This window comes from Nyctereutes procyonoides, unplaced genomic scaffold (assembly GCF_905146905.1).
Source record: "Nyctereutes procyonoides isolate TBG_1078 unplaced genomic scaffold, NYPRO_anot_genome, whole genome shotgun sequence".
NCBI classification, from domain to species: domain Eukaryota; kingdom Metazoa; phylum Chordata; class Mammalia; order Carnivora; family Canidae; genus Nyctereutes; species Nyctereutes procyonoides.
This window is the reverse complement of record NW_026575052.1, coordinates 73,000,179-73,028,000: the sequence shown is the minus strand read 5'-3', so window position 1 is coordinate 73,028,000 and position 27,822 is coordinate 73,000,179. Positions and strand designations below refer to the sequence as shown.

The window sequence follows — 27,822 nt, the reverse complement described above, 5'->3', positions numbered from 1 at the left end:
TCTTCAATAAGTGGTGCTGGAAAAAGTGGACAGCCACATGCAAAAGAATGAAACTGGACCACCTTCTTACACCACATACAAAAATTAACTCAAAATACATTAAAGACTTGAATGTTAGATCTAAAAAAATAAAACTTCTAGAAAAAAAAACAAAACAAAACCATAGGCAGTAAGCTCCTTGAAACACTGGTCTTGGAAACGATCACTTGGATTTGACACCAAAAGCAAAAATAACCATGTGAAACCACATCAAACTGAAAAGTTTCTGTGCAGCAAAGGAAACCATTAACAAAATGAACCTGCCAAATGGAAGGAGGTATTTGCACATCACATGTCAGACAAAGGGTTTATAGACAGGATGTAAATTGAGTTTTACCATACTTGTCTTTATTAAAGACCAAGAATTTTGCTAATATTAACATCAGACAATCTCAAAATTAAGCGAATTCATGGGCTGAGGAAACTACATGAGGCAAAAAGAACTTTAGAGAGCTTAAAGATAACTTCCAACTGCTTAGAAGGACTGCTCATTTCTCAGTGCTCAGGCTAACGTATTTGTGCTTTATAGACTTGAAGGAAGATCACAGTTGGCTAAGACCAATCATGAAATAACAACAAGGATATTGTTCTGGGAGAGTCTTTGTATGTTTTACTGTTTACATGTTTCCACAGCGTGCCTTCCTTTCTCAGTGGTTTACCTCCATAAACTTTTCGTTTTCTTTGAAAGGATACAAAGATCCACGTTGTCATTTATCCTTCACGTGAAAATGGGCACTATTCAATGCAACTATATTCCACTTGGATTTCTCTTCTGGAGATAAAATGGGAAGAGCAGGGAAGAAGAAACACTTCAAATTGATACTTACTAGATTTGGTGAGTGCTGCATTGACCTCATGGATGAGAGGCTGGTCTGGTGCATGTACCCATAGCCTTGGGAATGGCTTTGCTGGTAGGCTCCGGGAAGGACAGGGGCTGCACATGAGCATAGACACACAAAGATTCCTCAAAATGAGACTCAAAATAGCCCTCCTGAGCCCTCAAAGGACTTCATGCTCTGCTACCCTCTTCTGAAACAAAATGCCATGTTCAGTGTCATGTGAAATTTAGATAGTGATGTTATACGTGGTCTCTTGGTTAGTATAAATTTCAGCATTTAATGACATATATAGGCAATCAGTTTAACATGCAGTTAAAATATATTAGAAATATTTGTATTACTCTACTGCAGAGGCTCTGTTCAAATGACACAAGTACAAAACAAAAATTTCCCATAACCTTTTAACAAAATCACACTTCTACTTGGCTATGTAATCCCCTTAGACATTTTCCAAAATAAAAGCAAGAAATTTTTTAAAAATTTAATTGGATTGTCAAACCAATGACAAAGTATACATGTTTTTACCAAATACTTATATAACAGATGCTCTCAATATTTCAAGACATCCAACTGAATAATACCTTTACAAAAATGACAAATATAGCATATGGTTAACACCATATGTTTGTTTAGCAGTTGATAATGAGTCTATACCCTTAAAAGATTTTATTTAGAATATATAAATTGCCAATTTTATCTTGGTTGTTAAGTCAAGACTAAGTCATCTGAATATGTTACAAAAGCCTAGCAAACCAAACCACATAATTTCATAAACGTCTTTCTACATAAAAAAAAGAAAGAAAATTGTATCATAATAGCATTCACTCACTTTTTTGCTGTTCTCACCATTAATTAGGACATTCAAATGACAAAGTTCCTGTTTTGAAGAACACTTAATTCTAGAGAAACCAACATAGAAACTAGATAAAAAAAAAAAAAAACCTACAAAATCAGTAGATGTATGCTTGAGTGAGTGTTTCTCCCTATGTATATTTAAGTACTTATAACCAGAAGCATGGGGCTGGCTATGAATGAGAGGATTTTAGTAATATGCCCTTCATTGTGTTTTGAATAGTCATATAATAATTAGTAAAATTTATATGATATAATTGCTAAAAAAAATCCATAATAGGTTGCCAGTTTTGTTCAATCAGATTGAGTATGTAATTAATCTAGGTTTCATTTATTTAGGACAGTTTTTATAATAAAAGAATAATTCTTGGGTACTGTGAATAATTAGTATTTTATAAGTGGTATGTTCATTCTAATGATATATGAGAACACCAAGTTTTAAAGACGTTTAATCATCAGAAAACTACAAATCATAAATGTGTTCTTCAAGTAATAATGATATTCGGTTGAGTGAGAATTTTTTAAAAGTTCTTGAATTAATTCATATTGCAATGTTGTTACAGTCGTGTTTATTTAATGTCTTAGATTCAGCATCAAAGAGAAATAGACAAGACTTTTACTGGGATTGTAGTACATTTTAAAGTTATCAAAGCATTAAATATCAAATACTTCAGAAAATAGCACTTTTTAACATTATCAACCCAATTTAAATATTTAATGTCAAGAGACGTCAGGAATATTGTCAAAATTCACTGATGAAGAGAAAATAATGAAATCCCTAAAAATATCTAAGCCCACTTAATTAGCTGAGGAAAAGAGCCTTTTCTGTGTGTTGGGAGCATGGACCATTCACTTCTCCCCCCCTCCATTCTCAACAAATATTGACTGAGTGAGTTAATGTGTGCACAGGCCTTACTACATTGCCTGTCGCTTAGTAAGCCTCCATAAATTTTAACAACTGTCACTGTCCACTATGCTCAAGGCATGCCAGGGATCAAAGAAGAGGGGTGACAAAAACGATTGCCCTCCTCGAGCAATAATGGCCCTGGACATCTGCCCTTTACCCAGCTGAAGAAATGGCTCTGAATACTTAGGGCATTTCCAGTTAAATATGTAAGTCAAGGACATCAATTGCGCACCCCAGACTGGCAGCCCTGAACTGGTTTTCTTCAGCCATGTACACAACTCATTGCTTCATTAACTATTATTTTATTTGTAAACAATTCATTTCTTCATTAATTATTATTTTAATCTATTTGTAAATTCTAACGGTTAAATTTAAAGACCCCAAACATGGGCACCTGGGTGGCTCAGTGGTTGAGCATCTGCCTTTGGCTCAGGTCATGATCCCAGGGTCCTGGGATCAAATCCCACATCGGGCTCCTCGCAGGGAGCCTGCTTTTCCCTCTACCAATGTCTCTGCCTCTCTGTGTCTCTCATGAAAAAATAATTTAAAAATCTTAAAAAAAAAAAAAAGCCTACACACCTACCTAAAATTAAAAAAAAACAAAACATTGAATCCTTTGTTACACTAACAAACCGTGACCTTCACATTTTGATATACAGTTAAGCATGGCTGTCTTAAAATATTTTGTTGAAAAACTACCAGGAAAAGACAATGAAAACTATTTTTAGACATGCTCTCTCATATGCTGTGATCCATTTACATGTACATAGTCTGTAGGTCATAATCCCAAGACTGACAATTCGAGAATGTTGTTGAACAGCGTTCTCTAATTGTGGCCTTCAGAAACCAAGTATATTCACACCTGTTTAACTGCTCAAATCTGACCTTCAAAGAGAACTTGTAGCTATTGTCAAATACAGCAGGAAAAAAAAAAGTGATGTATTTGCCCTAAATCTGTGTAGGTTGGAGAGAGAGCAGGGGAGAGTTTAGAAGGAGGAACCTTGGGATAAATATAATCTATCTTGTTCTTATGGTTTCTTTTCATGTCTTTATTGATTATTTCCATTTCTCTCTCCAGCTGCATTACCTAATGCAAGTTCCTTCAGGGCTATCAAACCTTGTTATCTACCTTATACCTGATATAATAAAAGAGTTTTTAGGAAGCTCTTATTAGAGCTACGAAAAACATAACTGAGAGCCCAGAGGACTCATCTTACTAAAAGCAAATGCCAATTTGAAAAAGAGGCACAGACATTGCTTTTTTATTATTGTTCTGCTACATGATTTCTTTGTTAAGGTAAAATAAGCATAGGAAATTTAAAACAATGGCTTTGGAAATTGGGTTTATTAAGAATTTGGGAGAAAGATTGTTATTCCATGTGAGTATGACATTTCTTCCACAAAAATAGAGAACTCAAAAGGCTTTGCAAAAGCAAGACGTTAAGCTAATTTTGCAACAAACAAGGACTTCTTATCAGAGAAAAACACAGTGTCCCTCTTCCTTGAACCAGTGGTCAGATTCCACCAGCACTGATACAGATGGATGATGGTTCCATGATGGTCTTCCAATACAAGAGTCTTGAGATTGAGAGTTTTTTAATGCAATAGCATAAAAGTCATAAAACAATAGCTTTCAGGGCACCTGAGTGGCTCAGTTAGTTAAGCTCAGGTTTCAGCTCATGTCATGATCTCGTGGTCATGAGATAGAACCCCATGCTGAGGCTCCATGCTGAGCTTGGAGCCTATCTGAGATTCTTCTCGCTTTCCTCTCCCTTGGTGCTCCTGCTACCTGTTTGCACATGCTCGCTCACTTTCTCTCCAAAAAAAAGTTTTAAAAATTGAAAAAAAAAATAGACATTACCCTAAGACAACAATAAAACACACAAGTGTGACTCAATTTTCATTTCACATTGGTAAGCTATATTGACCAGAGATGTGGAAACTCACTAAAACCCTGAGGATTTCAGGCTCTCCCATTGTATTTACAAAACCAAAATCTCTCTTTTAGTGCATCATAAAGTTCTCCCATGAACAGCCAATACTGATATTTTCTATTTAATGTTCTCCTTTCAATGGAAGGAGATAAAACCAAGACAGAGAAGTATGTAGACATGAAGATCATAAAACAGAAGGTGAAAATGGAAGAAGAAACATTTTTTGGAGGCTTCATAAATCTGAAACTGGAAAAATAAGGAAATATGTGTACACTTGCATGATAGAGGTTATGAACTAAAGCTATGCACCCACAATAATAAGAGGAGAAAAATAATCAAAAAGAAGCCAGCCCACCGTGGGAGGTGCCCTTTTACGTAAAAGAGGAGGATTATGGAAGTGTCTTTGGTATGCATGGTGCTTTCCATGTTGCCAGGTAGTTGTCAGAAAAATTCTCTAAAATAAGTATCAATCCCACATTAGAGAAGAAAATACAGAGGCTGGAAGGTTAAGCAGGAAGGCAGCAGAACAATGGCCTCTGCATAGTAACACCATGACAAAGATCTGATAGCCTGAAAGATGAGGTGGAGGCTTTGAAACTCTTGCAATGAGAGTAACATAATAGTAGATAGCCAAGTGCAAAAATAAAAATAAAAGTTGTCTTATTGATGTCTTAGCCCATTAGGGTTGGTATAAAAAAATACCATAGACTGGGTGGCTTAAACAACAAATTATTTCTTGCTCTCTGGAGACTAGGAAGTCCAAGGTCAAGACGCTGGCAGATTCGGTGTCTGATGAGGATCCCTTTCCTGGTTCATTGATACACTGCTTCCTTTTCCTGAGTCCTTAAATGGCAGCCAGGGATGAGGGAGCTCTCTAGGATGTCTCTTATAAGGGCACTAAATCCACCCTCTTGAACCTCACCTCACAAAGGCCACACAATCCCAATACCATCACACTGGGGGTTAGGAGTTTGACATGTGAATTTGAGAGGGACACAAGCATTCAGTCTGTAACAATTGGCTAACTATAAATGTAATACAGAGAAAATAATTTGGGAGTTTCTCTCATAGGCTTACTTTAAAAAAAAAAATCAGGACAAGAGAAAAATTACCCTTCAGAAGCTTTCCAATAAAGAATATATGATGCAATGACATTACTGTCATATTTTCTTAAGAGTTGACTACAGTTTTATCAGCTACTGTGTGTCAAAGAAGTTAATGAGTTGTGGGGTTCTTTTGTTTTTTGTTTTTTTAGGACAAAAAATATCAATTTGGACAATCACAGGTGAATTGCTAAAAATGAATGAAGATATGACTATAATTGAGAAAGTATGAAGAGACACCGGTTTTGAGGTAAATATTAAATAGCAAGCTAAACCCTTAATCTCATCTAGGCCACGAGCAAGGTGGTTGAATTCATCGGTCATAAAATAGGTCCATGATGTGGCCCCAAGTGAGTGCTAAATCCACACTTATGCTGAATCTAGCAGCAAGATGATTTTTTTTTTAATCTGATAGAATTCTGAGCACTACAGAAAATTCTCCTTCTCCACAGCAGACAGAAACAAGCCAGATTGCCTCCAGGTTTTAGTTTGTTGGTTTTTAATTATAAGCTGTGAAGAGACAAGTGCCTAAGAAACTGGCTTGCTGCATAATAAACTATGAATAAACAGACTTTAACATAAAAATGAGATAATCTACAGTTGAGTTGAAACCACCAAGTTTTAAAGACATGCATAATCATCACTGCGATATAAAACAAGGGTTCAAACTTTGGAAATCATATGTAAAAATAAAAGCGATCATTACTACTTCATGTGTTAAATTTCCAGCTCTCGCAGGGGCCAGAATGTAGGGGAAGGAAATGGGAAATGAGACAGAGGGAGAGTCAGTTACTTGGTGAGTTTTCACTGTGGTTGCATATGGAACTCGCCTGGGATCTTTTAAAACCATGTCATGTCTAGGTGCCCCAGATCAATTAAATCAGAATCTCCAGGGTGGCAGCAGAAGGCACTGAACATTGGTGTCTTATTAGTTAAGGCTTCCAAGTGATTTAAATGGGCCTCCATGGTGAAGAACCACTGAGCTACAACCATCAGCTTCCATCTTCCCAACCCAACACAAATTTAGAGGTTCATGTGACCCTATGCATATGCCATTCCCAAATTCCCTCTCTCCCCCTGAAATGGACTGAATATTTGTGTTCCCCGCCTCTAAAATCCATATGCTGAAATCCAAACCCCCAGGCTGATGGTATTGGGAGGTGTGGCCTTGGGAGGTGATTAGGTCATGAGAGTGGAGCTTTATGAATGGAATTAGTGCCCTCCTGGTAGCTAGCTAGGTCTCTTTCCATCATGTGAGGGCACAAGACAGCGTTCTGCAACCTAGGAAGAGGACCCTCACCAGACGGTGCTGGCATCCTGATCTCCGGCTTCCAGCTTCCAGAACTGTGAGAAATAAATTTCTGTTGTTTGTAAGCTATCCAGTCTATGGTATTGTTACAGCTGCAGGAATGAGCTAAAACACCTATCTCCCCCATGACTTGTTGTAGTTGTGGAGGTAAAGGTTTAAGCCCAGCCTCAAGAAGCAACCAGGGATTGTGGGAGGAAATCTGAGCAAGAAGAAGCTGACAGGAGAGTAATTCAGCTGCTAACATGCAGCACTTATGGTAAGGGAGGCACCAGGAGGAACCCCCAGGAATGGCAAACCAGGGAGGCCAACCCCACTTCCTGGGGGCTGACCAGAACAGGACCGGGTTACCATCTCAGAGGGAAGGGAGGTGGGGCATGCAGCCAAAATAAATGTCTTTACAGATTCAAAAATTATCCCTCAAGCCAAGGCTAGGTCCCTACCAATTTTTTCCTTCTAGACTCCAGTGCCATCTTTAATTTTCTATTCTTAGATAAGTGTTATCACTCAAAGGTATTACAAACCTCCTTTTGGAAAATTCAATATGTGTGAAAATCTTTAATTACCTGGGTATGTTTCCCTGTGAAACTTGATGGGGGGAAAGATGTTATCATAGGGCTCTGCTTCCCAAGGAATATAAAAATATGCATATAATAAAATGTGAATAAATGAAATGCTTACAAGTAAGAAGACTGCTTCGGTTTGCTCAGGACTCCCTCAGTTGCAGCAGAGAAAGTTCTCCCCAGGCACCTCCTGGGTCTCAGGCCAATCGGCATGGCTCGTCCCCCTACTTACAACGTGCCAGTCCTGTGCGTGTGCATGTCACATGCATCAGCTGGTAAAATCGTCACCACTTTACAGATGGCAAAGTGCCCATTTTACAGATGGAGAATCTGAGGGTTACAGAGATTCAGTAACTTGGTACAGAATATCACAGGCACGTGGAGTTCGTATTTAAATGCCAACGGTTTGACTCTAGAACCCAAATGCTTGACTATATGACACCAAAATGATATGGAAGAAATGACAAGACAAAAAAAAAATAAATAAAATAAAATAAAATAAAAAAAGAAATGACAAGACAGCATAAGATCAATTTGCAAATAAACACTGTGAAGTCAGAAATGTGAAAGAGGGCTCTGTGGTCTGGAGAGCAGAGTAGCTTCTAGTACTGAGGGCTTAATGTGAAGCTGGAAGACCTGCAGTTGACCGTGCACCTGCGACGGGCAAATAGGAGTGAGAGGAAGGGAAAGGCCAGAGAAAAAGAGGTTTAATGCATGGAGAGATGTGTGGATCAGTTTTGTTCTGCTCACAGGGGTGACTCGTGCTCTCACTGACTTCTCTGTGGTACCCTTCTGTGGGGTCTAAATGCCACAAGAAGTTCAGGTGAATTGTGGCTGATGAGGTGTGCTAGGACATCTCTGGAAGAAATTACAATGAGAATAATTGTAATTATTGAGAATGAAGAGGATCATTCACTTTTGGAAAAGCCAGCTCAAATCATAGAGAATAGCATTGTTTCTGAAGTAATGGCTTTCACATTTCTTTTAAGGGTCATTTTGGCATCTGATAAGTCTCTGGACTGTGTGTGTGTGTGTGTGTGTGTGTGTGTGTGTGTGAGATCTTTGTTTCTTCTTTTCTTTGTCACTAGTAGCCTATTTTACCCAGGGCAATTGTCACTCAGTCACCTTATCCTGTATGAATAGTTTCAAGTCCGTGTTCAAGCCACATTTCCTAATAAGACGTCAACCACTCTCCCACTGAGCAAGGGAGACCCCCATCATGAAGCCACCTGATGATTTGCAAAATCCTTCTGTAGGACACTGCTTGCAAAATGTGACTTCCAGTCAGCATCAGAAGAGTGACAAGCTCTACAGACATGCTAAGAATATAGTTGCAAATATAATTAAGTCCAGAACAGTGTTTAACCATTTCCTCTCTAAATTTAAATAATAGATTTATAGGGATCCCTGGGTGGCACAGCGGTTTGGCGCCTGCCTTTGGCCCAGGGCGCGATCCTGGAGACCCGGGATCGAATCCCACGTCGGGCTCTCAGTGCATGGAGCCTGCTTCTCCCTCTGCGTATGTCTCAGCCTCTCTCTCTCTCTCTGTGTGTGTGACTATCATAAATAAATAAAAATTAAAAAAATAATAATAGATTTATAATGTTGCTTTATTCAAATATAAATTGGAAATTTAAAGATTCATAATTACCTATTAACTGTAAAAGGAAACGTCTACATTATGTACTTTTTAAAATTATGCATATGTAAAATTAAACTGACCATTTCATTTACATATTTGGCTTAGCTGCCCCAAGTAAAAATTTCTAAAATACTGTTTTGAGGTTCTGCTGTTCCTAAATATTGAAAAAAAGAAGACAAAATTCGTTATTTTTTAAATTATCAGCCAGTTAAACTTAGTCTTACGAGCCCAGAGAAGCAGTATGTTTTGATTTCAAAGTTAACTGGTTTTCATCTAGAAAAAATAAGTCCGTGAATGTTCTCTGGCAGAACTGAACCAAGACATACTGTGGTTTGAACAGAACTAGAGAGATTTAGAGTTAAGAATATCTACTATTTTGCCTCAGAATAATCTAGCCAATTTACTCTTACACTGAGATTTAAATATCAACTTGTATATTATTTTTCTCAGATTTGTTTCTCATTTTTAGCTACCCGATCCAGAATAAACTCCTCAACTTGTAACTGTAACACAAAACCACAGATATAAGCAGGATTGTCACTGAAGAAAAAGGAAATAATTTTCTCCCCAAATTACAGAGTCTTTAATAATGTTCTCATGGCACAAAATCCATGAGGTGTATATCTGTATCTACCCATGCACATGCATGCCATATCTAAAATAAAGCAAAAAAATGAAAATAAAGGGGGGAAGCCCCCGTGGCTCAGAGGTTTAGTGCCGCCTTTGGCCCAGGGCATGATCCTGGAGACCTGGGATCAAGTCCTGCGTCGGGCTCCCTGCGTGGAGCCTGCTTCTCCCTCTGCCTGTGTCTCTGCCTCTCTCTCTGTATCTCATGAATAAATAAAATCTTTTTAAAAAAATGAAAATAAAGGAATGCACAGTTTGGAGATGTGTATGTGTGTGTGTGTGTGTGTCATTTTTTGACAAGAAATATGTAATGTGAGGCAGTTCTTTGATAAGATGAAAGCAATAAAGAACCTAAGGGGAACAGGGACATGAGGATGCTGTTTCCACTTAGGTAAACCATAGCACTGAATCTAGCTTTTGGACACAAATTATGCCATGACTTAAAAGTTAGTTCATAGCAAATCCCAATTTTCCTCAGTGAACATTCCCACCAATATTGTGTAAGTCAATCTCATGCAGAAAGATACATTATTCAAGTACAATGAAAGACTCATTATGCTATCATAGAGGATATTTTAGAAATACTTATTGGATAAATATACATAACATTTTTTCCTAACATTTTTAAAGAGTTAAAAAACAGATTATGTGTTTGGTTTATTTCTGCACTAATCAATTCAAATATTGGCTCTTAGGAAATACCACCAATCCACAAGTAGTTTTCAAATACGGTTTTACATTAGATGACTTTAGCAACAAGCCACAGTAAATATCATATACAGACACATCTCAATAATGGTAACACTTCTGAACGAGCGAGTATACTTTTTTTCAACCACCAGACATATATGAAACTGAAGCAATGTGTCCCTGACATGATTTGAAGATAGGAAAATGTGGGGAAAGGACTATAAAGGATTCTCTGGGTCTTCCAGAGCCCAAGCTTCAGTTTAAGATGAGAGGCTGGGGCTGAAGAAACAGGCAGGTGTAAGAGTCACAGTCAGGTAGGGAGATGAACAACAGGTCATTGGTTAAAGACTCGTAGACAGGATCTAGGTGTCTGACAGACTAGTAAATCAGTTCAGTACACATGCATCGGGGAAATCTTACGATAAAGATCAAAAACCAGAATGTCTGAAAAAAATGTGGCATGGGCGGACCGGAAATATGTTTGGAACAAGATTAGGCCCTAGGGATCTGGGCCACAAGATCTGGCCACAAGAGGAGAATCACACAACAAAGAGCTCCGGAAACAGAAGATAATGACCAAACAAAATGCAGAAACTCAATACATCCCCCAGCTGCATCAGCCTGTGGAAATTTTAAGTAGTTCCTATAAAACTCAGGATCCAATCCCCATGACCTACTAGCCTGAGGCTTGGGGCAGGAGGATGTGGGGCACCTGGATGAAATAGGAAGTCGGGGAGAGCAAGGAAATTCATGACTACAAAGGTAACATTATGATGTTTTATATCTAAGACAGACACGTAAATATGTATGTATACTTGGTCTATTATCCAATTTGGACATAAAATCTGATCCATAAATACCAAAACTGACTGTTTCCATTTTCATTACTAATGTTCAACAAGATGGAAAATCTACTCTCTCCCTCTCCATGTGCATCACTTTACCTTACAAAGCTCTTCCAAAGTTTTCCCCCTCGACGCATATGCCACATCTATCTCCTTCCCACTGATCAAATCTTCTCTTTTCCCCAATCAACTCTGCTTCACAGGAAATATATTTTTAATGTTTTATTGTTTGCTACTCGAAGTGTCAGATGTTTCTCCTTCATACACATATGGAACCCTTTGATTTAATTTTGGCATATCAATGAAAGACACATGTGCATCTTGGAACAAATGCTAGTCATTAGTATTTGATCCTTTTCCCAACTTCACACTCAGGAAAGGAAACTTGCAACGTTTCTTTCATTCTCAGTCTAATGATATCAGGAATATGAGTTTCTCTAAGGACTTCAAGTTCAATCAGAATCCTGAACCTTTCCCTTGGGAGTGCAACAGAACTAACTAAAGGTTTCTAACAGTGTGTGCTTTTTTTAACAGGTGAAGAGTACTAGCTAGATGGCCAAAGATGATCATGTAATCCCCAACAATAAAATTTTACATTATAAAAAACTCGTTTATTTTCCTATAGTCTAGTTTCATCACAGAAATTTATATGGGAAATTTATCACAGAATTATCTCAACATCAATTCTTTAAATCTTCCTACACTTAAGAGCAGGCACTAAAACATCATTTTTTGATGAGTATTGTACATTTTCAAATTCAGATTGGAAACAACACTCGAATACAGCAGGAAAATAATACAACTGAAAGTTTCTTGTTGTAGGTATTTTCTTTGCAGAAGTTGGCCTGTAAAGGAGCTCAGTTTTTTTCAGAGGGTTGCGGTTGCCAATCAGTAATCAGAAAACAGAAGTAGTGACTCCAATAGAAATACTGGCACAATTATATTAAATGAAGGTGAAGAGTTCAAAATCAGGAATGTATTTTCTTGTTGGTTGTCCCGATTATCTAATTTTAAAACTATGCTCACCATTAAAACCAGTAATGCTGAATTTGGATCAGAATGCCATCTGTAAACCATAAAACATAAATCCTCCACGGGCAAAGAGAATTAACAGAAAAAATAATGCAAAGGATTACTGAGCAAAGAATTGTGATTCTATGGACACTATTCATATTAAAGATTTCAAAACACTGCTGTTGGATGCATATCCATCACTTTCAAACATAAATCCTCAATGGGCAAAGAGAATCAACAGAAAAAATAATGCAAAGGATTGCTAAGCAAAGAATTGTGATTCTATGAACACTGTTCATATTAAAGATTTCAAAACACTGCTGGTTGAATGCATATCCATCACTTTCAAAATATATTAATAGTTTATTATTGTGCCTGCATTTGATATTTCTGTTCTCAATTTAATGGCAAATTGAAATTTTATTGATGGCTGTCATCCCTTGGAACTGAGGGCACATTCTGTGGTCTTCACTATGTCTAGGAATGTGATGACTTATCCTTGCACTTTGTCTCCTTCCATTCACCATTTTTGGAATGGTGAATTCCATTTTTTTGTGGAGCATTTGTGACAACATGGATGAACCTAGAGGACTAAGTAAAATAAGCCAATGATAGAAGGACAAATACTGCATGATTCTACTAATACGAGGTGTCTCAAATAGTCAGACTCACAGAGCAGAGAACAGAATGGCAGTTGCCAAGGACAGGAGAAGAAAATGGGAAATTGTTGCTCAGTGGGTATAAAGCTTCAATTATGCAAAATGAATGAGTTCTAAGAGATCTGCTGTACAACATAGTACCTATAGATAACAATGCAGTACTATGTACTGTAAAATATGTTAAGAGAATAGCTCTCATGGTAAGTGTTCTTATCACACACACACACACACACACACACACACACACACAAAAGGAAAGTTTTAAAGGTGGTGGATATGTTTTGTACCTTGCTTGTAGTGATGGTATCATGGGTATATACATATGTGCAAACTCATCAAAACTTAGACATTAACTAGTACAAATTTTGCATATCAACTATACTTCAATAAAGCTTTAAAAAGAGTTATAGTGGAAAATAGGCAGGATAAGGAGATAGGGAGTTATGGGTGTATGTGGGCTGGAGCTTTCTAGGTAGAGTAGTCAAGGAAAGCATTTCTGATTAGTTGAGATTTAATCAGAGACCTGAAGAAGGAGAGGCAAGCCACACGAAGCACTGGGGAGTATTCCAGGCAAAGGGATCCGTGATTGCAAGGAGCCCACGGTGAGAGAATACCTAATGTGCTAAAACAGCCTGGAGGTCCATGTGGCTGCAGCAGACAGTCTGATAGAAGATAAAACTGGAGATATGCCCAAGCACCAGACCATGTAACACCTGTAGTCCGTGGATCTTGGTTTTTAATCAAAATGTGAGTGGAACCATTAGAGAATTCTGAGTAAGCAAGTAATGAGATCTGAAGCAAGTTTTTAAAGGATCACTGACAGCTTGTCAGAGGCCAGATGAAGGGGGCAAGAGTGGGATGAAAAAGACCAGGAGCCCATTTCTGAGATCTTGAAGAGATGGGATGGGATTTTCTCAAGGTTCACTGGAACTGGTGAGGAGTGGCTGGACTTAGGACAGATCTGCAGTGAATGGGGCCAGCAGGCTTACTGATGGATTGAAAGTGAGGTATGAGAGGAAAAAAGGTGATAAGGATGTCACCGGTTTTGTTAGAGTTTGTTCTGAATGATTGTGTCACCAACTGAGATAATGAACAAAGACGAGAACAGATTTTGTTTGGGAAGACAGGAAAAAAGACACTGGTTCCAAACGTGAGATTTGAGATGCCTGTTAAACATCCAGCGGTGGGCTATTCCGCCTGGAGTCTGGAAGTCGTGAGAGTAGGAAGGTGCTATGATTTTGGTGTTTCTGCTCTTCTACATCAGTGAAGAATGTCAACAATAAGAGACATTGTGATGTTTGAAATAAAAATCCACAAGGCTGTCTCTACAGCATGAACCTCTCTACAAGACTGTGCAGAAGTGATGCCCATGGCATCAGTTCTCTTGGCAGAATGTAAATCATCCAATGCAGGCTAGATCCTTAGACAAGCTCCCAGAGTGGATTAAACTTCCAAGTCAGAGACTCAATTACCTCCTAGTCTGGAGAATTGGCCCTCTACCTAGCCTCTAAATCTCCTGCAGGACAGAACCCAAGCAGAGGGCCCAGAAATGATACTCAGTTTTACCCTGTGGCTGAAGTGACCGCGGCTCAGCACTCCCCACACTTGGGTCTGGTCTTTAGCCCATCTCCGGGACATGCGGCCCCTGTGCTGAAGATGTGCCAGAGGACACCAAGTTTCCAATGTGCTCTGTTCTCTCATATGCTACTTTTCGGCCGAAAACACTCCTTTTCCATTTCCCCACCTGGCTGATTCTAACTCTGGGTGTCACTCCATCACAAAGCCTCCTTGAGCGCAATGGGTTCATTCATCTGCCTCTCACACCAGAGTATGAGTTCTTCAAGGACAATAACTATATCTTTATTTTCTTTAATTCTAGCATCTCGCACATATAGGAGATGAATGTTTGGTGAATGAACAGATGGAGTTACAGCTGCCTTTAAAGCACCCTTAGGTTTTGAATGAATGGATGGAGTCGTGGGTGCCTTTAAATCACCCATAGCGGGAGGCCTGGGTGGCTCAGCAGTTTAGCACCTGCCTTCAGCCCAGGTGTGATCCTGGAGTCCCAGGATCGAGTCCCACATCAGGCTCCTGGCATGGAGCCTGCTTCTCCCTCTGCCTGTGTCTCAGCCTCTCTCTCTCTCTCTCTCTCTCTCTCTCTCTCTCTCCTCCTCTCTCATAAATAAATAAAATATTTTTAAAAATAAAAAAATAAAACACCCATAGGTTTAGGGCAATTGGCTCCCTAACTGGTGCACTGCCCTCTTGGTACACCTAAAGACAATCTACTGAGAGTTCCAGGAGGTACTGAAGCATCTCTTGCAACTTAACCCTCAACAGCAGGGAAATAACCCAATAGTAAATGGCCTCTCTCTGGGACTTAGCACATTTCTCCATATAAAATCCTAATCTAGGGATCCCTGGTTGGCGCAGCGGTTTGGCGCCTGCCTTTGGCCCAGAGCGCGATACTGGAGACCCGGGATCGAATCCCACGTTGGGCTCCAGGTGCATGGAGTCTGCTTCTCCTTCTGCCTGTGTCTCTGCCTCTCTCTCTCTCTCTCTCTCTCTCTGTGTGTGTGTGTGACTATCATAAATAATAAATTAAAAAAAATTAAAATCCTAATCTAAATCTTTAAAAAAAATCAACAAAATTTGGAGGGAAAAAAATGACATTTCTAAAGGACAGGAGCTGCAATGCTATCAGCATAGGTCCTGCTTGGGCTGTCACAGAATTCCGAAGCTTGTTTTCCACCAGTTAAGGCATGAACCAGGTCATTCCAGTATGATTCTTTCACAACAAAATGGAAACATTCACAGCGTTGGAAAACCTAAAGTGTCTATTTTTTAAAAGTGCATCTGCTTTTCCTTCCCCATTACACTCTCAAACCCTTCTATGCTCCAGAAGGATGCAGAAACACTAAATACCTGAAGCTGAATGGAATGCAAGTTCACATTAAGAAGAGTAAATGCTGGGCAAGATTGCAAACACACAGAAATACTAGAGACACAGGCTACTGTGAGTTAGGGGAAACCAAAGAAATACAAAGTCATATCAGAAAGCAAAGAGATGTTGCAGCCAAGTGAACTGAAGACAAAACACAAAGATCAAAGAAAACCTCGCAGTGAAATAAGCAGAAACCATAAGGAGTATTGCCACTCAAGGAACCGTGTGTCAAATGAAAAGAAGTTAACCTAATCTGATACCAAAAGGCAATAAAGATAATTTCAAATAATACTATTCAAGAATCAAAACAAAATTAGATCAAGTTTAAATAAAAGCCTCCTTTATTGAATCAAAGTAACACAGTAGAGATGTAAAATGAAAATCCTTTGGTAACTTAATACCTAGGAAAGTAGACTGAAAAGTAAGAAAGCCCAAAATAATCACATAAGAAAACGAAAATATTCAGCAATCAAAGCAAGATAGGAAAATATCCTGAGAAACACATAACGAAAACAATGATAAAAAAAACTGAAAGGAGAGGGCCTCTATGCTAATGCTCATGAAAACCAAATGTGAATGATGAAAACAGGATACTTTTACCTCAAGGAAACAGCCAATTGTTTAACCCTTTGTCCCAAGAATCAGAATTTCCCCTGACTCATAAGAAGGACTCCAAAATTATGACTCTCCTAACTGTCCAGCCACTTAATTCACAAAGTAGAATGGATCACATTTAGAGTAGAAACAGAGTCTCATACCTGGGGGGGGGGGGGGGGGGTATTTACGTTTATAGCACTTAGTTTAGGAAATGTAAAATATCTTAGAAAGCTTTTTGTTCTAGATCCTTCTTGTTACAGATGAGGACATTTTGCCTAATAATATTAGATGACCTCCAGAGAATGCATACCATGTGAGAGAGAGCTAGGGTGAAGTCCAAAGTCTTGTCCTGTGGCACAACACTGTGTCAACTGCCGTGCAGCTTGGCCACACACACCCCCGAGACAGCAGGGAGATAACCCAATACTAAAGGGTGTCTCTCTGGGACTTGGCACATTTCATCATATAAAATCCTAATCTAGATCTTTAAAAAAAAAATCAACAAAATCTGAAGGAAAAAATGGCATTTTTAAATACTTACATTCTCTTTTTTCTTCATCTTACCACTAACCAGGATTGTTTTAGAATTCTTTTCAATTTCTAGAATGGTATTTAAACTAATACATATGATTTACTAAAGACACTAAAGGTTTTCATCAAATAGTCATCAAGACCATAAAAGTTTCTTCCTTCTATGGAGTCAATCAGCACCACTTACCAGGGCCCAGCATGGTACACATTTCAAAGGGGACCCTAAATTTCAAAGCACTGGGAAGTCATGGATACTACTCCTAACCTTCTCCTTCAGGAAAACAAAACAAAGCATAACACTGGGAATGTTTCCATTTTAGGTCTTTCTTTTTTTTCTTTTTTTTTTCCTTTTTCCCAGCTATGCTTTAATGTCCCTGAAACATATCGAAAGACCATCAAAACAAAAATGGAAGAATTTCCTTGAAAACCTTCCACAACGGACTTTCACTTAAAAAAATAATTATACTATACATTTTTATATATGCAGCTCTAGTTTTTAAGATATTAGTTTGTTGTACATCTGAAACTCATACCATGTTATATGTCAATTATACTTCAATTTTTTAAAAATGAGCAGAAAAAAATATTCATTTGGCCATTTCATGCATTCTCCAAATATTTGCTGGAGCATTTATTCTAAGGGTTGGAGATAGAGTGGTGAATAAAAGAGCCAATATCTCTGCTCTTGTAGGGCTTCTATTCCAGCGAGGCAGCGATAGACGAACAAATAAACAAATAGATGTATAGTATCTCAGGTGATGTCAAGTGCTAATGGAGGAAAAAAAAGGAGGGTAAAGGATCAAACAGTAAAGGAAAGAAAGGGTGCTCCTTTATCTCTGGTCATTCAAGAGGGTCTCTGATAAAATGATACCTGAGCAGAATCATGAAGAAAAGTGGGACTAGGCAAAAGCAAATACAGGGATGAGAAGGAATGTTCTCGGTTGGGAGGCAGTGAAGTACAAAGGCCCAGAGGGGGAGCTTGCTTGGAAGGTCTGAGTAAAGCAGGGAATCTGGACAAAGAATGGGAGGAAATGAGCTTCGGGTAGCAGCCAAGGCCCAGAGCAGTTGAGGGCTTGGTAGGCAATGGTGAGGATTTGGGTTATATTCAGAATAAAATGGTAGCAGAAGAATGCCATGATCCAACTCATGTTTCAGAAAGATCCTTCTGGCTGCCAGGTGAAGAGTAGAGCAGGGCAGAGGGTCGGCGGTGTGGGGTGGCAAGAGCAGAAGCAAGAAACCAGTCCTACTTCTACTGGAGGCTACTGTGATGACCCAGGGCAGAGGGACAACCAAGCGGTCGGATTCTGGATACATTTTTCCTGGTAGAGCTAACAAGATTTGCTAATGGACTAGAGGTGGGTGTGAGTGGAGGACAGGAGCTGAGGATAACCCCACAGAATTGGACCTCACCCCCTGGACAGCTGCAGGTGCCACTTAGCAAACTGGGAACCTGAGAAAGAATGGTTTCTTTTGGAGGGGGGTGCATATATTGTTTTGCACATATTAGGTTTGGTATGTCACTCGTCATCTGAATGCAGACATAAGGTGCCAAATGATAGAATGTACCTTGCTTCCCTTAAAATAAATAGAATTAGGAGCATATTACCATATATTCCAAAATGTTTTCAAATCAATGCAGATATCCTGTGAGTACACCATCTCTTCGATGTACATTATATCACCTACTAACATATCTTTACTTTTGCTTTATATCTATTTTCCAAAATAGGGAATGTCACTAAAAGCAGAGCATCTTGGCCCTATAACAGGGGGCTGAAGATGGCAAGGCATTTTTTTAAAAGATTTTATTTATTTATTTATTTATTTATTTATTTATTTATTTATTTGAGAGGGATGGGGAGAGAAAAAGAGGGCACCAGAGCTAAGGGAGAAAGAAGCAGACTCCCCATCTAGCAGGGAGCCTTACATGGGGCTCCATCCCAGGACGCCAGGATTATGACCTGAGCCAAAGGCAGAAACCGACTGAGCCACTCAGGTGCCCTATGACAAGGCATTTTTAAAGGCATTTTATAAGACATTATTCAAGCTACTGAGACACCCCTTCCTGCCAGAAATCTTCCCACCCCCACCCTGCCACCTTCCATGGAGTCTGAAAAAATGTAATTATTCCTTCCCAACTATGTGTTATCCTTACTCATATTCTGGATTAATGTAAGAATATTTATGCATACCATCTTTCAATGGAGATGTTTTTTCATTCAGTTTGGCATAGCATAGTGTCCTTTTGTTAGAAATAATTAGAAAAATGAAGGAGTGGCTTGGGAAGAGAAGGAAGAAAGAAACTGACACAGTGGGTTTTCTCAGTGCAGTCCTGGCCATGGAGAATGGAGACAGTGGGCAGGTGCAGGGGAACTAGACACATCTGGGGGAGGGGTCTGGATTCTCCTCTTCTATGCAGGTTCATCCCGGACCTCATCAATGCCTCCCACAGCAGTCTCCTGTGTAGCCTTCCCTCTGAACTCAGATTGCCTACTCGACACTGACACACTATCTCACTGCTCTAGAACAGACATATTCTTCTCCCAAAGCCTCATTGGCCTAATTAACATCTTTTAGCATTGGCATTTCAGCTCAAATCTTCCTTCCCTGGAAAGGCTTCTCTGACATCAAGGCCAGATGGAGTTCCTCTGTTATACATATCTTGTAGCCCTCATGCTCTCCCATCATAGCATGTACTCTGTTCTTAATTATATATTAGTTGGGTCAGTATCTGTTTAATGTCAGTGTCCCCCACCAAACTCAGCCCCTTAGAGCAGATGTACATCTCTTTCGCTCACTGCTCTATGCATTGCCAGATCCCGGCTCTTGGCTGGTGTACAAAGAACATTCAATAAACATTTGGTGAGTAAATGAATGAATGCTGTGTTGGGTGTACAGACACAAAGTAGAAGGGTCATTGCTGAAGCAAATCTCTAATGTACACTGCGTCAAATCCAAAATGCTGGACTGAGTAAAGTTGATGAAGATGGACTGAAATGTAGTCTTATATTTGCTTTGGGTTTTATTCATCTCATCAAGCACTGACATTCTTCTGTACCTCCAGGACCACAGAGGACGCTGAAAGGAGAAATCAATAACCCCAAATCCAAAATCAAAAAAATTCAAGACGTCACTGAACCCTTTGTTAGAGAATCAGACACAGGAAGGGGAGATTGTCCATGTCTATCCTGCCTACAAGTGAGCAAAACTCATTGACAAATACTTCATTAGAATCACAGAAAAAGGAGATCTTTAAAAACTTTCTAGTAAGGTGGGATCTTAAAAAGAAAAAAAAAGTAAACTCATAGAAACAATAGAAAAGTGGCTGTCAGGGGCTGTGTGGAGGAGGGTGAGAGGTTAGAAAGCAGTACAAACTGAGCTATAAGATGAATAAGCTCTGGGGCACCTGTGTGGCTCAGTCAGTTAAGTGTCTGCCTTCCGCTCAGGTCATAATCCCCGGGTCCTGGGATGGAGCCCTGCATTGGGCTCCCTGCTCAACACAAAGTCAGCTTCTCCCTCTCCCTCTCCTTTTGCCCCCTACTTGTGCTCGCACGCTCTCTCACGCTCTCTCTCGCGCTCTCTCTCTCTCTCTCTCTCTCTCTCTTTCTCTCATGCTCTATCAAATAAAATCTTTAACAACAAAAAAAAAAAAAGATCAATAAGCTCTGAAGATCTAACGTACAACGTGGTGACAATGGTTGATAGCACTGTATTGCCTAGTTGAAATTTGCTAGTAGAGTAGAACTTTAATGTTCTCTCACATGCAAATAAGATAACCATGTGAGGTGATGGATGTGCTAATTAACTAGATGGGGAGAGTCCCTTCACAACTACCCCTATATCAGATCATCCCTACCCAACACTTCAGATAGCTTACGGTTTTTATATGTCAATTGTACCTCAGTAAAGCTGAAATGTAAAAGAAAAAAAAACAAAAACCTTTCTACGAAGCAAAGGCCAGCCTAAATGTATAATTTAAGATATACAGAATGTAACTGATTTTAACCTGATAAGTGCTTCATTCAAACAAATGAAAAAAACATTCACACAAATGCAAGAGCTTTCATGGTGTCATCTGGTCTTCAGTCACTTTACTTTCTCCCCAGCCACCCCAACCCCACCCCCCTTGTTAGGTTGCTCAACAACAAAATTTCCTGCCTTAGGGATTTATTTCAGCAATATGACCTCTGTAGTTGAAAAGCAAATTCAGGACTCCATCAGTTCTTTGAGCTTCTGGCCCCTCACCCCACTGCCCATGGCACTAAAATGCAGCCGCATCGGTAGTCTTAAAATGTAATAACATCTTTAGCAGTAAGAGTCGTTTAACATCCAAAACAATTTCAACTAGAAGGTCTAGACCTCATCCACCAGCGTAGATGCAGAAACAGAAGAAAGGATGACTACATAAAATATAGGGAAGATTATTAACAAGCAACAGTATTTTCCATATTTTTTAAAGTCTATATTATCAAGTATTACATCCAATGTCTTTTAGGCAAGATCTATCTCTTTCTGCAAAGGTATATCAATATTGAAATGCACACAAATTCAGAGCAACCCCTCTAATCCACTTAAATATAACTCTAAGGTTGGTTTTCCTTAATGGAAATCAGACACAAACTCCACAGAACTCAAATGTCCACACTGGCTGTGTCCATCACAAGCAACTGTGAAACACACTAACATAGCTGAGGTCCCAAGACCCTTTTGTCATTAAAGAGCCACTGGCGGTGAAAACAGTGAAATAAGACAGAAAAAACAAACATGCAGGAATGCAAATTAGTAGTTTAAACGAAAAGAACTCAACTTTCTAAATATAACTTAAAATTTCCAAATACACCCAGGTTATGTGTTTGTGCAAAGGTGAAGAATGTTAGATGCACTTATGACACATTTACAAAAATGAATTATTGTTCTTGGAGACTGGTTAATGTTCACTACCTCCTTCATCCGACGGTCTGGTTACCTCACTGCAGCATGAAAAGCTAGGGTACATCTCAGATATTTCTGATTTGTCATCTCCCAGACCTGTACCAAAAGTACTGCTTGAGTGAGATCGAGAACGGTGTCTCCTATAGTGACTCGCCTTTTCTATATTGGAAGGAAAATATTCAGATTTGTGATTAAGTGACTTGAAGAACAAAAAAAAAAAAAAGACAGAAAGAAAGAAAAATTGCTTAAAAGTTTAACAAGGAAGAAAAACAGTTTCTTACTAAATAAAAACCCCAAAGCTCAACTATTATAAGTTCTAGTCGCCTACCACCAAACTTCAGCATACATTGAATCAACTATATAAATGTTGAACGATCATTTATTCTCATTTCAAGTCTAGATTTTAAAGGAGAAATAGGGGATGGGAAATTGACAAGAACTAAGAAAACACCGGCAAACTAAAATATTTCTATTAAACATAACTTCTGGTTAGACATAATTGTTTTCCAGAATCCCCAAGCATACAGCCATTTGCCGCCTTTTCTTTGTCTTCAGAAAATTTAATGACAACTTGGCTGATTATGTGGATCAAACTGACTACAAAAGTATTACAGTCCCTACTTTGCCTTGGGCTTTCGATTTCATTAACGTCAGTAATTAAATGTAGAGTATAAATCAGGGGCTAGAGTCAGACCCAAAGGATATGATACATCTATTTATATTGTTTAAAATAATTGCATAACCGTCAAAGCTTCAGTTTGTTATACACTATCTGAAAGTCTGAAATGTCAAACCATGCTATCACTGTACCCAAATACTCAAACCATTTGGGTTTTGCTTTTAATTAGAAACATGTGGTCTAAATTAAAAGTCAAATAACCTTGCTCTATACACTATAAATTTTGCATTATACAAACACTCAGAGATAAATTTTAAGGGTGCCTAAAAGTCTATCTTATTTTAATAGGCTCATGATGCTATATAAAAAACCTCCCCACTGTTTTATATATAATTCTTAACTTCTACCTTTAAAATGTTGGAACAGTGTTTTCCATGAAACAAATCTTCTTAATGTCTCAGCATTTTAGTGCAGTCCAAATAACTGCATTTGAAAGCCCAGAAAACCTATAAAGTCACATTTATTAATGCAAAGCAGACATCAGAAAGCTCTGGACACCTTTCTAAGTGAATCTAGAACAAACAAATCTAGGATGTATTAAAAAGCCCTTTTGCAAGGTTTGTTTTCATAAGCGATTAATAGTATTTTAAAGCTATGTTGCTTTAACATAGCCTTTTTTGTTGTTGTTGGGAGTTTTTTTGTTGTTGTTGTTGTTTTCAAATCTTCAACTTCAAAATTTACATTACACACTTGGTACCATGAGCCTCTACCGCTCAGACTAGCTTCACTTTCAGGACAAAACCATGTAAATGAAGAGTAACTCAAAATGAAAGCAGTACCAGAGAGCATATGGAGACTTCTAGACTGAATATTGTCTTCCAGGGGATCAAGGTCGAAGACAGAACCAGGGTCTGTACGCCAAACTTTGAGGTCTTTTACCAAAAGGAAGAAATCAACAAATCAAGAATTAATTTTAAAAAGTCATCATCAAGGTCAAGCGCAAGTCTGGAAAAAGATGCATGTAATAAGCGAACATGTAATAAGTAAACCCATCCCACTGCAGACTTCAGAGGAGAACAGGGGACAGTCACATTCATGAGGATTTGGTAAGAAAACTTTGTGAGCAAACTTAAACTACCTGGTTTATTCTTCATTGACCTTGCATCTAGAGCCTGTGACTCATCACCCAACACACCAGGCAACTCCCTGCATCCCCGAACCCCCAGAACATGTGCTCGCCACAGGCTGAAAGAGGTGACATGTTTGCTTTAAATTCCTGATCAAAGACACGTGAGTAAATCATAGGAAGTGACCTAGAGGGCTTTGCCTGAGGAAACAAAGAACAAAAACTTCTCTCCCCAAAACAAGTGTTTGAAATGTAGATAGGTGGCAAGCCTAACTTTCACTGGGAGCCCATGAGCGCAAGCTAACCTACACAAGACAAGTTTATTGGAAAAGTGCAATAAAGCACGGCACTGAGCAAGAACGGTGAGGAATGGAAAGCCGAGCAAAGAGCAGTTTCCTGCACTCAAAAGGGACCAGAGAGGAGTTCACTAGGATACTTAGCGATCAGACCAAGCAAACGAATTCACATCCCTGCTTTAGTTGGAGGCAAAATCCAAATATGAAAACTTGCAGGTTTACCCGTGTCTCCAGCTAACGGTGTTCAGGTCCTAAAAATGATTGGCATGGTGCTGTATTCACCAGAGGAGAATGAAAAGTCTAGCTATGGACAGAAATGGAGTTTGAGTAAAAACAATGAATTAATGAACTGGAAGTGGAGCTCTGGCACGTCTATAATTAGTAGATTAGTTGTATGCAGAGCTCACCGGGTACCGGGCACTACTGTCCATCACAACATGAACTCACTTGTGCTTTGTGCTACTTTAAGGTAGGTACTGTTACTAGAGAGACCAAGTTAGTCTGGCCAAGGTTACGCAACTAGTAAATAGCATAGCCTTCAGTAAAAATAGAAGCAGCACAGATTGGCCTAGTCTCCATTACTCAAAAAATCTCCAACCCTGCATTTCCCTGCCTGGCTCAGAAGTTTGTTGAATGTACCTCGTTTAAGAAGAGATAAACTGACTTCCAGATTACCCAATAAGGGAATAATTCAGGAACATATATGTTGAGTTTTTTAAAAAAATAATAATTTCTATCCCAAAGGTAATAAGTACTGAATTCTGAGAGCTTCAAAATCCAGCCAATATCCCAGTTTCTGGCAAGAATTTTACCATCATTTCTGGCCCCTGATCTAGGGAGTAGGACCGTGGTGTAAGCTGTGCAGACTGTCAGGATGTCCACCTTTGAGGGATGAATCAGACTGTCTGCACTCACTATCCCTTGTGAGATGTTACTCCAAAGCAGTAAAACTAACTCTGTGTTACTCTCAGTGAAAATATCTCAACCCATCCATCCAACTGAATGTGATCCTTTTACACAATCACCTATGGAAGATGGACAGAGCTATCAATAATGTATAATGTATGTGGAATCCCTCTGTGGCAAAGATTTTCAGATTCACTTAATCATGATTCGAGTAACTTAGAGCCCTGACTTCATTACCGTTGTTTAACATGAAGACCCTGTCAGATACACACTTCCCTCATCCAGCTCACCTCTAAATGGCCTTTCGCTAGTACCCCCCACAAAAAAAAATCAGCTCTTCCCTGTGAAGATGAAGCTAACCTAACACTGAGGTTATCAATGAGTACATGGAATGATTCCCAAAAATATTATTTGGGCTTTAGAATCAGACTAGCTACAAAAATTTAAACAACAGACATTTGGAAGTATGGGTCATTGATATGTATTGAAAAGTCAGTAACTGTCTTTCTAGCCCTGCCATGGACTCTGGGGGGATCAGTGCTATCTCAGCCACCATTCCACGAAAGTTTCCTTCCTTTGCGATGTATGGCACTTATAGACAGCTCCCAATCATCCCCATTCAGAGATAATATTCAAAAAAATATAAGATATTAATATTATGGAATGCCATCAGAATCTCTCTGGCACTTCTATTTGTGGTAAAAGGGCTGAAATGTGATTATTTCTATTATTGTCATCGATGTCTCCAGTATGATGCATTGATCAAATCCATAAGCTACAGGAAAACAACATAATCGTTCAACTTTTGTTATCACTCATGTCTGATATTATGGCTGCTTCTCTGCTTAACAAATAAGAACATTCTCAAGACCAGAAAGTTATTATAGGCAGAGAAGGTCCAATAATAGAAAGGATTTGCAAGTGCCAGGAATCCCATTCAACATGGTGTAAACAGGAGCACTTAGCCTGTGGTTTGTTTTCAGTTGGGCACCACATCAAATAGTTGCAGAGTAGTCCAATGAACAAGGAAGCCAATTCTAAAGTGAGGCCAAGGACAATCTTTTGGACTGTGTGGACCTGCCGAGAAGGACCATCAGCTTACCCACAATGATTCCAGGTCTCCTGTCCATCTCCACGATGTGAGGATGGACACCTTTGTAGGCCGCATCGCTGACTACCTGGGTGTTCTTCCTCACTCGCTCTGTCACAGGGTCATCAACAACAGGAGTAAAGCCCCTTCCCTTTGTCTTTTCAAAATCTTCATGATATTTTACCTGAAAAGAAGAAAAACAACAGTAACTCAAACTGGAATTTCCTGGCTGTTACATAGTTCACAAACTTTTGATATGGCGGCTGTTATAGAATCAATTTCATCTAGATTATTTTCCACGTTTATGTATCTTTTCCAATTACTCCAGAAATAGTGTCTGAAATGTCAGCTTCCTAGATCAGAAACCAAGTGCTGATATTTTCATTGTGTTTTTCATCATTATGGTTATCAGCTCTTTTCCATTATAAATAAACCAGTATATCTGTGAGAAGGTTAGAGAGATGTATTTTTTTCAATCTTGATAATTTCCTAAAATGTACTAACTTAGGTACAAATTAATTTTTTATCTTTGAACCTTTAATAGGTATTAGAATGATATGCTCTTTCCACACAATTATCCAAAAACATACACTTTTTTCATGTTCTGAAATTGGATTTGGGTGATACTCAACTCTATAAATTTTACCGCAAACCACTGAATTGTACACTTTAAATAAGTAAACCTTATGGCATACAAATGATGGCTCGTGAAACTGCTTTAAAAGACATACTTTTTTTTTACATATATTCTCTGCAACATGTAAACACACCAAACTCGGTCTTAAAACTAACTGAAAAGAAGTCCAAGCAAACATTTTTTTGTAAAATGCATTTACAATAGTCATGTTAGAAATAAAAACACACTCAACATATCACTGAGAAAAATTACTTTATTAGACTATGCCCATTACATTTCAGTGTGATTAGAAAGTTCCCCTAAAAGGATGAGTCCATCCACATTTTGCTTTGCATTTATGCTTTGTTAGTCATCTAGGTTAATGGTGAACACGCCATCAGTACACTGGGTGGGTGGATGCCATTCCTTAGTATGTTTTAGTCAGGAGAAGTTGCTGGTTGTGCCCTACCATTGAAATATGATTTTGTGCTTCTTTGACATATCTCAGACCAGGTGTATCTAAAATCAGACTTGGTCTACCTTTCATCTGTTTATGGTCCTGGGTATATTTTACCTGCAAAATGAATAGTAGAACATACTTAACAATAAGACAATGATAAAAAAATTTCGTGTAACTTTTCAAACTTTCCAAATGAGTGAAACATATACAACATATCCAAAATTATTTCCCAGGGAAGTTGTTCAGTGAATTACTTGTCATTCTAGGGGAACAATCTAAAATTTTATTCTTAAAGTTCACTTTAAAAGCTAAAGTGAAAACAACCTAACTCTATCAACCAAGAACAGATGTGTGAATGACCAATATCCACTAACAACATAGTCAGGAAAAATGGTTATCATACTTAACTTAAACAAGAAAAATCCAAACCAAATGAAACTTAAGTGTTTTTTTCCCCATTTTTACCATAACATTGTTGAAGAATGTACACCAAGCCCAAGCATCCCTCTATTTCCTTTTATTTTTCCGCACTGTAGAGGATAAGAAATAAGGAGTATTAAATCTAATTTTCTTCTAAGCAGCCACAGCTTAAAGGTAATTTATGTCAAATACAGTCAGCATCTCTGGACAGAAATGCCACTGGAGAGCTGTACACTCTAAGACCTAAATGCTGATTCCCAGGCAC

At 38.7% G+C, this 27,822-nt stretch overlaps 1 protein-coding gene across 9 annotated transcripts in view; it reads right to left on the bottom strand.

The window, feature by feature from the left end:
* Positions 1–27,822, bottom strand: part of NEBL (nebulette) — a 344,980-nt gene that overhangs the window by 6,169 nt on the left and 310,989 nt on the right. For 6 of the 9 annotated variants that reach the window (XM_055331424.1, XM_055331425.1, XM_055331421.1 and 3 more), the window contains 5 exons: positions 27,147–27,251; positions 26,074–26,245; positions 23,483–23,575; positions 22,034–22,183; positions 867–973 (listed from right to left, as the gene is read on the bottom strand). In XM_055331424.1, coding sequence (XP_055187399.1) covers positions 867–973; positions 22,034–22,183; positions 23,483–23,575; positions 26,074–26,245; positions 27,147–27,251 — 627 coding nt within the window. The remainder of the gene's footprint in view (positions 1–866; positions 974–22,033; positions 22,184–23,482; positions 23,576–26,073; positions 26,246–27,146; positions 27,252–27,822) is intronic. The other 3 variants (XM_055331427.1, XM_055331426.1, XM_055331428.1) reach the window with 3 other exon arrangements.